At 52.9% G+C, this 16,346-nt stretch overlaps 1 protein-coding gene across 1 annotated transcript; it reads left to right on the top strand.

The window, feature by feature from the left end:
• The first annotated feature begins 46 nt into the window (after positions 1 to 46).
• On the top strand, positions 47 to 16,298 carry ITPKC (inositol-trisphosphate 3-kinase C). Its single transcript, XM_082676624.1, has 7 exons — positions 47 to 1,313; positions 5,535 to 5,634; positions 7,958 to 8,171; positions 9,429 to 9,633; positions 11,801 to 11,902; positions 12,886 to 12,957; positions 14,874 to 16,298. The coding sequence occupies exons 1-7, from the start codon at positions 153 to 155 to the stop codon at positions 15,075 to 15,077; spliced, it is 2,058 nt and encodes a 685-aa protein (XP_082532750.1). The 5' UTR covers positions 47 to 152; the 3' UTR covers positions 15,078 to 16,298.
• Positions 16,299 to 16,346: the final 48 nt, after the last annotated feature.

Below are 16,346 nucleotides of genomic sequence, written 5' to 3'. Positions count from 1 at the left end.
GGGAAAGTATCGGTTAACCCCTGCTTGGCTGGGCTGGCTGGAGCTCCGCGGGCCGGAACCCGCGAGTCGGGGCTCCCCAGCCACACCCCTCGCGGGATTTAAAGGGGCAGGAGGGGCTGGGCCCGGTCGAATCCCGAACCTAGGGAGCGGGCATGAGGCGCTGCCCGTGCCGGGGAAACCTGAGCGAGGCGGAGGCTGGGGCGCTGCCGGGGACAGCCCGCATGGGACTGGCGGCGACGCGAGGGGGGCGGCGGCGGCAGCCGGGGCAGCAACGACCTGGGCCCGGCGCAGGGGGCCCGGCGGGGCGGCCGGAGAGGGGCGGGCCCCGGGCCCGGACCGAGGAGTCCAACCTCCACACCGAGCCCGAGAGGGCCGGCCTCGGGCCTGAGTCGGGGACCGACGGACAGGCTGAGCCTGAAGCAGCTGGCTCCGGGGCGGGGACGGAGCGGCCCAGCCAAAAGACGGAGCCAGGCAGGTCCATCCTCCGGACACATCCAGAAAGGAGCAGCCACTGGTCAGAACTGGAGACAGCCGGTGACTGGACGGAGACTAGGACAGATGGCTTTTGGACTGATCCACACAGGTCTGACCTCCAGTGTCAGCCAGAGAGGGCTAACCTCTGGGCACAGCAAGGGGTTGATGGGCCCTGGGCAGAGCTAGAAATACATGGGTCACAGACCCAGCCAGAGAGGGCCAAGCCCAGGGCTGATAACCTCTGGACCCACCAGAACAGGTCCAGCATCCGGACTCAGCCAGAAGGGGCCTCTCTCTCAACAGAGCCAAATGCTGATGGCTCTCGGAAAGAATTGTACACTGATGGCTCCAGGACACAACCGGATACCAAAGACCCCTGGATAGAGCAGCACATTGATGGCTCCCAGATACAACAGGATACGGAAACAACCTGGAAACAGCTTGACATCGATGGTTTCCCAGCACAACAAGATACTGATGGCTTCTGGCCACAGCCTGGCACTGATGGACCCCAGACACAAGATACTCATGGACCCCAGACAGAGCCTGGGACAGACTGCCTTTTGGGGGAGCCCAACCAAGATGGTTCGTTAGAGGAACCAGAACACGGGGAGTTGGTGACTCATCTGTACTCTCACCAGGAGTGTTGCCCCCTGACCCCTGTGCCCCGCCTCATCATCACTCCTGAAACCCCCGAGCCTGAGGCTCAGCCAGTGGGACCCCCCTCCCAGATTGAAGGGGGCAGTGGAGGCTTCTCCTCTGCCTCCTCTTTCGACGAGTCTGAGGATGACGTGGTGGCCGGGGGTGGAGGTTCCAGCGACCCCGAGGACAGGTCTGGGGTGAGTGGGACCCATCCTGCCCTTGAGCCATATCCCCACAGATCCCGTATCCCCCGCCTCCGCCCCCGCCTTTCCTTTGAGAAGTTCTTTAGAACTCCACCAGCAATTTCATCTCCAGGCACCTCTTCCATCCGACAGCAGGGTTACTAACCCCCTCCAGGCAGCCTCTTGCTAATTCTCTTCATTTCCCCTCACCCACTGCCTCCAGTCCTGGGGTCTAAAATGGATGGCTGCTGGCCAACTTCATGGTACCCAGGAATCCCTGAAATTGTGTGTATACACATGTTTTTGCAGCAAGGGTCTGTGACTTCTGTTGGGTCACAGTCTGTGACCCCAAACTCTAAGAACACTAGTTCAGGCAGACAGGAAGGGTGGACTTGCTACCGACTTTTCTAAGTCTGGGGCCTGTAGCCCCAGACTTAAAGGGTCATCAGCCTTCACCACCCCTTAGCTCATTCACTTTTGTAGGGAGTGAGCTCCCAGCTTTTATCAGATTCTCAAAGAGCTGTGTGAAGCCAAAATGCTAAGGGACCCCCAGCCGGGCCAGGGACTCTCCCATTTCCCCATTGCATTGCCCCCCAGCTCCCCAGGGTGCTCCTGCACACTCTTGTTTACATCCTCTACCCTCATCCACAGCTTGGGTGCGGTTCTCTGGGGAATCAGGAAGGCCGTCAGGGCAGGTTCAGGGAGGGAGGGTCAGCGCATAGGCAGGTGTGAGAGCCTCTGGTGGGTCTGCCTGCTGGGTCCTCCCATTGTCCTGGGGCCCCTGGCTGGAATCTGCCCTGAGTCCCCCTCACCCCACATGCTTCCCTTTAGGAACGTGCTCACACATGTGGCCACAGATATAAGAGGTAGACCTGCCCCAGCCTGCCTGTGCCGGAGCCAAGGCGCTGACCCTCTGGGGCTCTCTGCCATTGCTGTTCCCTCTGCCTACTCCCTCATCTCCTTGGCATGTCAGAGCAGCTGAGCTGGAGTGAATGAAGAAATAAAAATAGCAGCTATCACTCGCTCATGCCCAGCCCTGTGCTAAGCTTTCTTTTTTATTTTAATTTTTTCGGCCACACTCCGAGGCATGCAGGATCTTAGCTCCCTGACCAGGGATCGAACCCACGCCCCCTGCATTGGGAGCACAGAGTCCTAACCACTGGACCTCCGGGGAATTCCCTGTGCTAAGCTCTTTGCTTATATTAACTCATCTTAATCTTCACAGCAGCCCTATGCGGTAGATACTATGATCCCCATTTTCATAGACGAAGAAACTGAGGCACAGAGACTCATCCAAGGTCACAGACCTTGGAAGGCACAGAGCTGAGATTCAAACCCTTACTGAATACCAGGCACTTTTCCAAGTGCTGTATGCGTGTTAACTCTTTGAATCCTTATAAAAGCACTATAAGATTGGGATTATTATTATCTGCATTTTACAGAGGGGAAACTAAGGCCTAGAGAAGTGAGGTCACTTGCTTAGAGTTGGCCACATCTGGTCGGAGCTTGGATTCTAACTCAGTGCTGGCTTAGTTGAAAACCCAGTCATTTCCACCCCTGCACTTTGTGGATCTGTCCCTAACTTGCCTTCCTCCCAGGCCTCCCTGTCTCCAGTGTTTCCTCATCCCCTAGAATCTGCCTCCAAAACCCAGCTCTGACTAACTTTTCAATGTTCCTGGCTCCAGAGTCTTCCATGGCTCCCCAGGGCCTGCCTGATAGCGATCAGGAGTTCAGTCCTGTGTTCACAGCTTCCTGTCTCCAGGCTCCTTTCTACGTTCAGCTTCCCTTTTCCCGTCCTGATCCCTTCTGCTGCTGCAAGGGAGCCGAAGTACACACTGTTCCCTGAACATGTTGCAGCCATCCTGCCTCCGCTCATTGCTCAAGCTGTTCCCACCACCCAGAATACCCCTCGCTTCCTTCTTGCTTCATTTTGAAATCCCATCTGACCTTAAAGGCCCAGCTACTTTCTCCCCCCTCCCCCACCTTCCTTCCTTCTCACATCCATCCTGTCCTCCTAATCAGACAACAGACAGTCCCAGGGTCCCTAATTTGTGTTTGGCCCCATGTTGGCTTTGCTGGGAACACAGTAGTGACCCAGACACTGCCCGCATGGAGCTCCCAGGCCGGTGGAGGAGACAGACCCGTCACCAGGCAGTGACAGCTCAGAGTGCTCAGGGCTGGGATGGGGGAAGCCCAGAGGGTTGTGGGAATCTAGAGAAGGTGACTGGCCAGACCTGGGGTATCAGAGAGGGCTTCTTGGAGGAGGAGGAGATGTGAGCTGAGGCCATGATGAAGCCATCTGAGAAAGCCCAGATTAACCATCAGATCTAAGAAAAAAGAGAGAGAAGATACTGAACCTGCTTATGATAAAAAAAAAAAAAAAAAAAAAAGACATTTAATCAACCTCCTTCAACCCAAGCTACATTTTTGGAGCACCTATTGTGTGTCAGGCCATGGCTGGGGACACAGTTGTAACCATGACAACCCCAGTCCCTGCCCTCAAGACTTGTAATCTAGCAGGGCTGTAATGGATAAGCCCAGGGCAGTGGAGTCAGACCAGAGGTAGAACCCCAGCACTATGCTGTGTGATTTAGGCAGGTGACTTCACCCGTCTGAGTCTCTGTTTCCGCCTCTGTAACACAGTCAGCAGTCTTCCTGGGGTTGTGTTTTTAGGATTAAGTAGGTTATGGCACACTGAGCCTTTGTCATTGTGCCTGGAATGTTCCAGGTGCTTAGTAAACAGGAACCTTTATTCATCACCTCCTCTTCACGGCTGGCAGCTGGACAGGGGAGGGAATAGCCCTTCCTGAATCCTTCAGTCCAACCCCTGCCTGTGTTTGACCTTCCCACCATCCATTAGATGTCTGCTAGGTAGCTGGGCTCTGGGGGATAAGAGAGAACATGGCCTTGACCCCGGGGTGGGGGGAGATGAGCCACATAGCTTTTTTCTCTGGAGAGGACTCATTCTCCCAATCCTTGCTAAGGGCCGGCTGTGTGCTTGGAGCAGAGAAGATCTTCATGTGTGTGCGCGTGTGCACACGTGTGTGTGCGTGCATATGCAAATGCAATGAATCAGGCAGTAACCAGGTCTCAAGAAGCTCTTGCTTGAGTCCACATGATACAACTAAATCCTTGTTTTCTGTTTGCTTCTCTGGTTTTTTGTTGCTCTCTCTCTGTCTTTCTCTGCATCTATGTTTCTTTTTCTTTCTCTGTCATTACTTTGTGTCTCCCATTCTGTCTTTCTATATTTCTTTCTCTTCTAGTAACTCTGTGCCTATCTCTGTGTCAGTTGGAAGAGGTCAGGGTTTGCTTTAGTGACAGACAGACCCCAAACTCAGTGACCTGGAACAACAAAGGATTTCTTTTTCTTTTTGGCCCCGAGGCTTGCAGGATCTTAGTTCCCCAACGAGGGATTGAACCGAGGCACTTGGCAGTGAAAGCACGGAGTCCTAACCACTGGACCACTAGGGAATTCCCAACAAAGGATTATTTTCGTTCCTACTGCACACTGACTGTGGGTCAGTGGTGGCTGAGGCGGCCCTGCTCCATGCTGTCTTCTCTCAGCCTCTGTTTGTCTTCCTACAGTCCCCCACCCCTTTCTACACTAGGGAAAAGTACATGGAGAGTCACTCGTTGGCTTTAAGGCTTCCACCCAAAAGTGACACTTCTGCTCACATTTCATTGGCCAAAGCTGAGTTCAAGAGGGCGGGGATATCCCTGGTAGGGGGACAGGCTGGAGCTATTTGGTAAGCAGCTGTCATGACTGCTGCAGTCTCCATCTTTGTCCCTGTCTGTCTTTGTCATCACTTTGTCATCTGTCTCTGTTTCTGTCTCTCTCTGTGGTTCGGCCTCCATTCATCAACTCCTGCCTTTATCATTTTCCCTGGAACCACCTTCTTGATGTATATATGTCGGGGGACGATTTGGGAGTTGCTGGTGACTGCAACACAACCTAGCCTATCTCTGCTCCTTCAAGAAGGACAGAGAGACACAGATACAAAGTGATGACACCGAGACAAATGGACAGAGACTCTTCTCTGCCTTTGCTGAGGCCCCTGGGGAGTTTGTGATTGCACAAGTCAGTGAGCTTTGCTCACCGCAACCAGCTTGGGCCCAGGGATCCCAGGAAGCCCCCCTAAGGACGCCCGGTCCACCTTGGTTCCCTCTCATGGCAGCAGCGCCATCCCCCTCCATCCCCGGCCTTAGCCCTGACCCCACCCTTTCTGCCCCACACAGAACAAACCGTGGAAGAAGCTGAAGACAGTGCTGAAGTATTCGCCCTTCATGGTCTCCTTCCGAAAACACTACCCTTGGGTCCAGCTGTCTGGACACTCCGGTGAGCGCGGGGGGGAGAAGGGCGGGTGGGGGACAGGCAGGGCTGGGCAGAGACGCCTGGGTGGGGAAGGAGCTGCCGTTTGTACTTTAGTTCCCCCATCTGTAAAATGGGCTTGGTGACAGTCTCCAGCTCATGGGGCTTTTATGGAAAGTGCTTAGGCCCGGGCTGGGCCATTCATACATCAGGATGGAGGGCTGTTTCCTGTTATCCCGGTGGCAGGGGGCAAATCTTCGACCATGGGGACAGATGGGCCTGGGCTCAAATCCGAGTTCTGCTCTCTATTTGTGGACAACCCTGGGCAAGTTACTCTCCCTCACTGGGGCTCAGTGTCCTCATCTGTAGTGTGAGATAATCGTCCCTCCCTTGCAGGGTAAACTAAAGGGTTAAAATCAAAATGTATATTGAGGGCTTCCCTGGTGGTGCAGTGGTTGAGAGTCCGCCTGCCGATGCAGGGGACACGGGTTCGTGCCCCGTTCCGGGAAGATCCCACATGCCGTGGAGCGGCTGGGCCCGTGAGCCATGACCGCTGAGCCTGCGCGTCCAGAGCCTGTGTTCCGCAACGAGAGAGGCCACAACAGTGAGAGGCCCGCGTACCGCAATGTATATTGAGATTGAGAGACAGACCCCTCATAAATGGCAATTACCAGTCCCTGTCCTCACCCTGTGGCCAGAGCAGAGTAGGCCGCCAATAAACAACAGCTATAATGTTTTTTCCCCAGGACCTAGCACAATCTCTTTAGCACATAATAGCACAAGGCCTAGAATCTAGCATTTTTGGTAAAGGGCTAGATAATAGCTATAAACTACTCAACTCCGTTGTTGCAGCACAAAAGCCACCATAGTTAATATATAAATTTGTGAGTGTGTCTGTGTTCCAGTAAGCTTTTTTTTACAAAAACAGGCTGTGGGCTGGACTAGACCAACTGTACCCACCAGCAAAGGGAGGCAGGAAGGGAACTTATCTGCCTGTTCATCCTTAGAACTGAGTCAGAGAAAGGCAAGGCCCCCCTAAAACTGTAAACACAGGCCTGCCATCTGTATGTATCCTAGTTACTATTGCTGAGTTTAAAAAATACCAAAAATGAAAAGCTCAAAACTTAGTGGTGGTTTAAAAAAACAAACAAACAACTTAGTGGAATAAAACAACCATTTGATTACACTCATAAGTTTTGGGTCAGGAATTCAGACAGAGCATGGCAGGGCTGACTTGTTGCTGCGCCGTGATGTCTGGGAATTCAGCTAGAACAACTCGAAGGCTGCAAGCTGGAGACCTTTGGAGGTTCATTCATTCACACACCTGTTAGTTGATGCTGGTTGTTGGCTGGTTCTCAGTTGGGGCTGCCGGCTGGAAAGCCTATATGTGACTTCTATGTGTAGCTGCTTGGGCTTCCTCACAGTATGGTAGCCTCAGAATAATCAGATTTCTTACATGGTAGCTCAGGACTTGAAAGGCAAGTGTCTCTGCCAACAAAGTGGAAGCTGCATCCCCTTTTATGACTTAGATCTGAAGTCACAGTGTTGCTTCTGCCATAAGCCCTCTCAGATTCAAGAGGAAAAGAATTAGATTCCACTTCTTGATGGGAGTGGCAAAATTCTAGAAGAGCATGTGGGACATGAGCTACTGTTGCAGCCATCTTTGGAAAATATAATCTGAAAATACTATCTGCCTCAATAAGAATTTGTAATTCTGATCTACTTTATCTGCATGGCCCACAAAATGCCAGATTTGTAAATTAACAAGGCCCTGATTGTTAGCACTCTGGGACTCCAGGCAGAAGCAAATGCAGATCTGCTTGGGAGAGTCATGCTCTTGACTCAGATCTCACAAAAATTCCCATTGCTGATCAAGAGCTCATAATCCAAAATTACAAAACAAATGAGGACACAGTGTGCTGTGAACAGGCCTCTGTTTAAACAAAATGCAGAACTAGGTCCTTCTTTCACCACCTCTGGCCAAGATTTGGGAATTGCTGGTAGGGAGAGAAGGTATTGCGGAAGGGTCAGGCAAGATGATGGTGGGCAGGACCTGATACCTACAGGAGGTGGGGGAATTCTCTTGCTCATTCAGTATTTTTTTTTTTTTTTTTGTGGTACGCGGGCCTCTCACTGTTGTGGCCTCTCCCATTGTGGAGCACAGGCTCCAGACGTGCAGGCCCAGCGTCCATAGCTCACGGGCCCAGCTGCTCGGTGGCACGTGGGATCCTCCCGGACCGGGGCATGAACCCGCGTTCCCTGCATCGGCAGGCGGACTCTCAACCACTGCGCCACCAGGGAAGCCCTTGCTCATTCAGTTTTTGACCCTCTCATTGACTGCTGCTCATAGGGAACTTCCAGGCAGGAGAGGATGGTTGGATTCTAAAGCGTTTCTGTCAGTATGAGCAGCGCAGCCTGGAGCAGCTGATGCGCGACCCCCTGCGACCTTTCGTGCCAGCCTACTATGGCATGGTGCAGCAGGATGGCCAGGCCTTCAACCAGATGGAAGATCTCCTGGCAGACTTTGAGAACCCCTCCATCATGGACTGCAAGATGGGCAGCAGGTAGGTTCAGGGGCAGCCATGGGGCAGAGGTGAAGGGTCAGGGGGACATTTTTGAAGATAGCGCCAAGCCAGTCTTCAGCATCCTTTCCTGCCATCCGTGTATGAGAGTTCTGTTCTATCTTCTCATCAACACTTTGTATTACCTGTTTTATTACTTTTAACTATTCTGGTGAATAGTTATGGTTTTAATTTCGATTTCTCTGATGACCAAACAACTTGAGCATTGATTGGCCATTTGGATATCCTCTTTTGAAAAGTGCCCATTTTTCTACTGGTCTCTCTTTTTCTTTTTATTATAAAGATGTATAATTCTTTATATATTCTGGATACAAGTCCTTTGCTGGAGATACACACACACACACACACACACACACACACACACACACACACACACTCCAACTCTCCCATTTCACTCTCTTAACGTCTTTTGATAAACAGAAGTTTTTTTTTTTAATTAATTATTTAGTTAGTTTTGGCTGCGTTGGGTCTTTGTTGCTGCACGTGGGCTTTCTCTAGTTGCAGCGAGCTGGGGCTACTCTTTGTTGCGGTTGCAGTGCACGGACCTCTCCTTGCGGTGGCTTCTTTTGCTGCGGAGCACGGGCTCTAGGTATGCGGGCTTCAGTAGTTGTGGCTCGCAGGCTCTAGAGCACAGGCTCAGTAGCTGTGGTGCACGGGATTAGTTGCTCCACGGCATGTGGGATCCTCCTGGACCAGGGATTGAACCCGTGTCCCCTGCACCGGCAGGCAGATTCTTAACCACTGCGCCACCAAGGAAGTCCCGAGAAGGACTTTTAATTTAGTACAGGTTGTCAGTTTTTTTCATTATGGTTAGTAGCTTTGTGTTTAAGAAATCTGCCTACTGTAAGGTCACAAAGATCTTCTCCTATGTTTTCTTCTACAAGCTTTGTTTTAATTATCACATTTAGATCTGCAATCCACCTAGATTTAATTTTTGTATATGGTCTGAGGCAGGGATCGAGGTTCATTCCCCTCTCCCCACCGCCATATGGATATCCTATTGACCTAGCACCATTTATTGAAAAGACTGCCCTTTCCCCACTGAATTGTGGTGCCTTCTTTTTCATAAATTGGGTGAACGTACGTGTGTGTCTGTTTGTGGACTCTGTTCTGGTCCATTGATCTATTTGTCTATTCTTGTGCCACACTGTAGTTTTGTAACATGCCTTGATATCAGAGAGTGTAAGTCCTCCAGCTTTGTTCTTCGTAATTTCCCTTGTTATATCCTCTGTGTCCCAGGACCTACCTGGAGGAGGAGCTGGTGAAGGCGCGAGAACGGCCCCGGCCCCGGAAGGACATGTATGAGAAGATGGTGGCTGTGGACCCTGGGGCCCCCACCCCCGAGGAACATGCCCAGGGTGCAGTCACCAAGCCCCGCTACATGCAGTGGAGGGAGACCGTGAGCTCGACCTCCACCCTGGGTTTCCGGATCGAGGGCATCAAGGTGAGGGCCAGGAGCTGCTAGCCTGTTTGTAGAGGGCTAAGAGCTAGATCTGAGGCAGGGCTTCCCAAGGAACCAGGGTGTCAGAGAAAGCAGGAAAGAAGCAAGATCTGGAGAGAGAGCAGGAGACTGCAGAGGATGGAAAGATGCACTAGGAGGGTTCCTGCTTCCCTCTTACCCCTGTGTCTATCACAGACCAAGTTTTGTTCACCCATCTGTCTGAAGGTCTCTTGATTCCATCTTCTTTCCCCTCCCCAAGACCAAGACCCTGTCCTAGTCCAGCCACATCTTCTCCTGACTCAGCTTCCCTGGCCTCCCAGATGCTGGTCTCACCTCCTCTGATCCATCATCCAACACGGCAGCTGGAGGGGCTTTTTCCTCCTTATGGAGAAAAATGTTCTCTTTTCTTCTTTATTTCTTTTTTCAAAAGCTGTTTATTTTATTTATTTACTTTTGGTTGTATTGGGTCTTCGTTGCTGTGCGCGGGCTTTCTCTAGTTGCGGAGAGTGGGGGCTACTTTTCGTTGCGGTATGCGGGATTCTCATTACAGTGGTTTCTCTTGTTGCGGAGCATGGGCTCTAGAACACAGGCTCAGTAGTTGTGGCTTATGGGCTCTAGAGCACAGGCTCAGTAGTTGTGGCGCACGGGCTTAGTTGCTCTGCAGCATGTGGGATCTTCCCGGACCAGGGCTCGAACCCATGTACCCTGCATTGGCAGGCGGATTCTTAACCACTGTGCCACTAGGGTAGCCCCTTTCTTTCTTTTTTTTGTAAATTAAATCTAATCGTTTGAATAGCTATTCACACAGCTCGAAAGTCAAAATAATATTATAAAAGGGTATATAGGAGAAATCTCTCTCCCAACCCTGTTGCCGTCCTTCCCATTCTGTCCCTCTACCACCCCCTCCTCGTGGGGAACCACTTTATCAGTTTCTTATATTTCTTCCTGTATATACAAACAAATGCAGTTGTATATACTACCTTTTCCTCCCATTTTTTAATTTATTTATTTGGCTGTGCTGGGTCTTAGTTGCAGTATGCAGGATCTTTTTAGTTGCGGCATGTGAACTCCTAGTTGTGGCATGTGGGGTCTAGTTCCCTGACCAGGGATTGAATCCGGGCCCCCTGCATTGGGAGTGTGGAGTCTTAGCCACTGGACCACGGGGGAAGTCCCTCCTCCCTTTTTCGTTTTTACAAAAGGTGGCATAGTCCTGGAGAGTTTCCCATATCATTTCGTAGAGAGATAGGAGATCCTCTTCCTCCCTCCCTCCCTCCCTTCCTTCCTATTCCTTCTATAATAGCTCTTTGTGGATGTGCCACAGTCCCCTATAGATGGCACAGTGAAGCACTTTCATTTCTTTGAAAGGGTCCTGTTCTCTCCTGCCACAGGCCCTCTGCACGTGCTGTTTCCTGTGCCAGGAGTACTTTTCCCCTGTTCCCCTGGTTGACTGACTCCTAGTCATTTTCCTGACTCCTTCCAAATTTCACTTCCTCTGGGAAGCCCTCTTTGAGTTCCATCCGACTAGTTCAGGGTCTTTACCTCCTTATAACTCCCTATACTCTATTATTCTTATCTCCCTTTGTGATGATCTTATTCAGTATTTGCATCCCTCATCTGTGCTGTTACCTGTGCTGTTACCTCCATGTTACCATTGCCCACAGGGCACCTGGCACAGCATGGCAGAATGACTCAGGGGGCTCTCTGTGCCCCTCGCAGACAAAAAATAACATTAGTCTCTTCTACTGAGTGCTTACTTACTATGTGCCAGGCACTGTGCAGTGTATCCTACACACTCAATCTCTCCTCCTCCTTATACCAGCTTTAGGAGGTAGATACTAACACAATTCTCATTTTCCAGATGAGGAACTCAAGGCTGAGGCAGGTGAAGTGATTTGCTTAACGCCACCTAGCTAGGAATTAGCAGAGCCATGATTCAAAGCCAGATCCACCCAGCTCCAAAGCCCACCTGGCTAGATTGGCTCAACCAGGGGGTTCAAGGTTAGACTTGAAGGACTGGTTGCTCAGGAGTATGACTTGGGGCTAGGCAGGTGGGCTAGCTTCCCCTGAACAGCAAGTGAGCCTGGAGGTGGGTAGGTGGCCCCTGGAAGTGCCTGAGGCTGCTTGGTGTTGGGCGTGGGAAGGAAAAGGTATGACACCCCTCATCCTGTAGAAAGCCGATGGGACCTGCAACACTAACTTCAAGAAGATGCGGAAACTGGAGGAGGTGACAAAGATGTTGGAGGACTTTGTGGATGGGAACCGCGCAATTCTGGTGAGCGGGACACCTATGCCCCCAAATTTAGCAGCTTAGGACCACCACCATCATTGTTTCTCCCACGTCAACAGTCTCTTGCCTTGGGCCGAGGTTGGCTGACACTGGCTGGCATTGCTCACCATCACGCCAGCTGATGGGAGGGCCCTGCTCTCATGTCTGGTGGCTGCCTTACTGTCTCGGCTCCTGGCTCAATCCAGCAGACCAGCCTGGGCTTGTTCTCACGGTGGAAGCAGCGGGCCAAGAAAACAAGTGAAAAAGCAAAGCCTATCGGTGGCTAGGCTCAGAATGGCCACCATCATTCTCGCCATGTTCTATTGGCCAAAGCAAGTCATAAGACCAAGACTAGATTACAAGGGAAAGACTCCACCTCTTGGTGGGAGGAGCTGCTAGGAATTGTGGGTATTCATGTAATCTACCAACCACACTCTTTTTTTTTTTTTAATTTTTATTTATTGTGTTCATTTATTTATTTTTGGACGCATTGGCTCTCCGTTGCTGCACATGGGCTTTCTCTAGTTGCAGCGAGCAGGGGCTACTCTGTTGCGGTGTGCGGGCTTCTCATTGCGGTGGCTTCACTTGTGGTGGAGCACAGGCTCTAGGAACGTGGGCTTCAGTAGTTGTGGCACACGGGCTCAGTAGTTGTGGCTCACAGGCTCAGTAGTTGTGGTGCACGGGCTTAGTTGCTCCGTGGCATGTGGGATCTTCCCGGACCAGGGCTCGAACCCGTGTCCCCTGCATTGGCAGGCGGATTCTTAACCACTGCACCACCAGGGAAGTCCCCAACCACAGTCTTGTCTGTGCCACCCTGATGCATCCAACCCCTGCCCCCCCCACCTCCCATTTCCCCATGGCCCCCTTTACCCCATTCTGGCTGGGGTATGCCTACTCCTTTGGGGGTATGGGATGAGGTCAGATCTCAAGGTGGGTAAGGACCCACAAAGTCCATAAGCTAACCAAGAAATCCTCCCTCTCATGCACAGAAAAAGTACGTGGCACGCCTAGAGGAACTCCGTGAAGCTCTGGAGAACTCCCCCTTCTTCAAGACCCACGAGGTGCGAGCCCCGGCCGCCATGGGAACAGAGGGCCCTGTGTGAGGGGGAGTGTCGGGGTCCGGGTGGTACTCGGCAGAAACCACCAACAGGGTCACAGGCCAAAGCTATAAAAGGAAGCCCCGAGTTTTGGGGTTTGCTTCTTTAGGGTAGGCAGCACGAGGGATTGCAGGGAGGTGGGACAGTTAGGAGCATGGACCCCAGCCAGGTGGCCTTGGGATGAGGCTGGCTCTGCCGCGTGACCCTGGGCATATGACCTACCCTCTCAGGCCTCAGTTTCCTCCTGCCGTGGGGAGGAACAATAGTACCTTCCTTACAGAGCTGCTGAGGTGGGAGATGAGCAAATGCAGAGCGCCGTGAGGAGCACAGAGGGGCTCTCGACTCCTGGCTCTTGTGGTTATTTTATACCCATGATTATTTACAGTTCTTGTTACCTGCCTTCCTCCTCTGGTGGCTGTCCCCACTCCCCTTTCCTCTCTCTCCGTTCCGCAGCCTGTGTCTCTTTGGAAACATTCATCTCTCTGAGGCTGTCTCAGAAAGTCTGTGGTGACGTCACTGTGTCTATCTCCAAGTTCTTCCGCCTCCCCGCTCAAGCCCCTCTCTCCTCTTTTTCCTGATATCACTGACTTCTGAAAGAGCACCGATCTGGGCGTCAGGCCAGCCTGTGTTCGAATCCCAGCCACCTGAGCCTGGGCAGCAGCTCCGCAGGCCTGTCTCCTGACCTGTAGGACAGGGTAACGGTAGCACCTGCCGCCTGGGTGTAACGAAGGTTAAGTGGGTTAATATAGTTAAAGCCCAGCCCATAAGAACCCTGCACTATGTGCCAGCTTTTATGGTCACGCTTGTTATCACCAAACATCACCCTCATCACCCTTGTTACTGCCTTTGAGCTTTACACGCAAGTCACAAAGAAGAGGCCTGGGGACCCCACCTCTTATGTCCTCAGGTTTGGTTTCACCTGCCCGGTGACTAAACATTTAAAAAAATTAGTTGCCAACATTGAAAACTGATAAAGATGTAGAGTTCACACCAAAATCGGGATTTCCAGTTTCCCTTGGCACCACGAGAGACACGGTAACCCTGGGCCGCTCGCCACATGCCAACAGCCATCCAGAGCTGGGCAGCGTCTGCCTCTTCCGACAGCCGCCTGCTCGCCTGCCCAGTCATCCGGGTTCTCTGGGAGCACTGGTGTCTGAAACCCGACTAGAAAAAGGGAGAGGCTTGCAAACCTGGCGTTAGATGAAGGGAAGGAATGTATTTCTAACTAAAAAAGAAAAAACAACCCAGTGTCTCTGGAGGGCTGTGTGGCCAGCTCCACGAGGCAGCATGTGAGCTGTGGAACGTGGAATGCTGCAGTGACCCCAGGAGGTGGGGCAGTTACCATCACCCCCATTCTACAGATGAGGAAACTGAGCTGGACAAAGGAAGCCACTTGCCTGGCGTCACCAGCAGCAGTCCGCTGGGGCTGAGTGGTTGCTGCCCCTTCCCGCGGGGAGGCATTATCCACGCCCTCAGTCCCCGCCAGACCCCTCTGACGGCTTCAGCATCCTGCGGGCATTTGAGTTTGTACCCCAGCTTGACAAAGGATAACAGTTAACACTGTTTTGGTTTGTTTATACGGGCAACTCTTCTAAGAGCTTTCTGTGGATTAATTCACACATATAATATGCACAGCAACCTTTGAGGTAAATGGTACTCTTATTCCGTTATTCCCACTTTGTACATGAGGACACAGAGATAAGGAGAAGTTAAGTCCCCTGCCCAAGGCCACACAGCCGTAAGTGGCAGAGCTAGGGTTTGAACCCAGGCGGCCTGGCTCCAAAGTTCATGCCGTCAGCCACCCTGCCCAGCAGTCTGTGGGGCCGGGGCCTTGGCCAGTGCCTGCCCCTCCCTCTAACCTCCTGCCTCTCCCTCTGCAGGTGGTAGGCAGCTCCCTCCTCTTTGTGCATGACCACACCAGCCTGGCCAAGGTCTGGATGATCGACTTTGGCAAGACAGTGGCCCTGCCTGACCACCAGACGCTCAGCCACCGGCTGCCCTGGGCCGAGGGCAACCGCGAGGACGGCTACCTCTGGGGCCTGGACAACGTGATTCACCTCCTCCAGGGCCTGGCCCATAGCTGACCTGCTCGCCCACCATCACGTTTATTTATTGGATGGTGCCCGTGTGGCCGGAGGGGCCCCGAGATGCATGGGGGCCTGAAGCCCAGGGATGGGAAAAGTTGCACTGCACACCACGCAGGACCAGTGCAGAAGATGCAGAGGGCCTTGGCGATCAGGTGGCACCGCACCCTCGGGGGCGGGGAGGTTGTTAAGAGCCCAAGAGGTGCGTGCCTGGCTGGGTCCTGCGGTGAGTCAGAACCAGACTGGGTCCCCTGACCAGCCAGGAAGGCTTCTGAGGGGCTGCAGAGGCCACAACTAAACCACACGCCCTGAGAGAACACAGTGCATGTACTGCAGGGCACGGGCATGACCTCAGGCCTGTCACCACATGGATGACTATAACCTCGGCCTCCTCGTCAGCCCCTCCCTCTACGAGCTGGCCCCTCGCAGGCCCGAGAACCAGACCTCATTTGTGAGCAAATGTAGCAGCCCTTGGTTGGCCCGCCCGGGGGAGTTATAGCCCAGTCTCTTCATCTGGGGTCCCTCCAAGTGCTGACAGAGGCTTTGAGGGTGTGGCACCCTGGGACTGGCTTGAGAGCTGCCACCGCTGGGCAGGGCCCAGTTCACCCTGTCCTACCCGCCCTTGGCCCCATGGGCTCCTGCCCTGCTCCTGGGAGAACTCTGCTGACCCCCCTGCAGGCTGAAACCACAGCCATGTCCCATGCCAGCACTGTGACCAGCACAACCTTGTTCCTCAGGCCTCAGCCTCGGGACGTCCTCCTTCTGCCCTTTACCCTTTTCTGTCTCCTCCCTCCTAGCGGACTGTGGCAGCAGGAAGGGCATTCAGAAGGAAAAGGGAAAAGCAGGCTTGGGAACCAGCTGCCTTCCTCGGGAGGGCCCCATCCCTGGCCTCTGCTGTGAAGAGGCCCCGCTTGGGCCTGTGGTGCAGGGTAGGTGGGCCTGCAGCCTGGTCCAAACCAAAGACCCCAGCACTCTGAGGTGTGGGTGGTGCCCCTCTGTCCTCCTCCTGCTCCTAACTTTGGGTTCCTGGCCTACAAGGCTGGGCTTGGGGAGGACAGGTGCCCCCCCTCTCCCTTAGCCAAAGCTCTAACGTGGTCTTCCGGCTGACGTGTGCTCCTTTTCTACTGACCATCTTTATACTTATTTATATGAGAGGTAGTTGTTAAGAGGGGGCAGCGCTGGGGAACAGGAGGCAAAACTGCTTCACTGCCTTCCCATGACGACACCCCAATAAACAGCACATTTACAGTCACCTTTGTCTTTTGCATC

Source organism: Grampus griseus, assembly GCF_964374135.1.
Source record: "Grampus griseus genome assembly, chromosome: 19".
NCBI lineage: Eukaryota > Metazoa > Chordata > Mammalia > Artiodactyla > Delphinidae > Grampus > Grampus griseus.
Note: the sequence above shows the minus strand (reverse complement) of the source record. Positions and strands in the feature narration are given on the sequence as shown.

Excerpts from the sequence above, each read along its gene's own strand:
- ITPKC (XM_082676624.1), top strand. The coding sequence starts at position 153 with ATGAGGCGCTGCCCGTGCCGGGGAAACCTGAGCGAGGCGGAGGCTGGG. Across the intron at positions 5,635-7,957 it reads CCAGCTGTCTGGACACTCCG|GGAACTTCCAGGCAGGAGAG; the intron begins GTGAGCGCGGGG and ends TGCTGCTCATAG. Across the intron at positions 9,634-11,800 it reads TCCGGATCGAGGGCATCAAG|AAAGCCGATGGGACCTGCAA; the intron begins GTGAGGGCCAGG and ends CTCATCCTGTAG.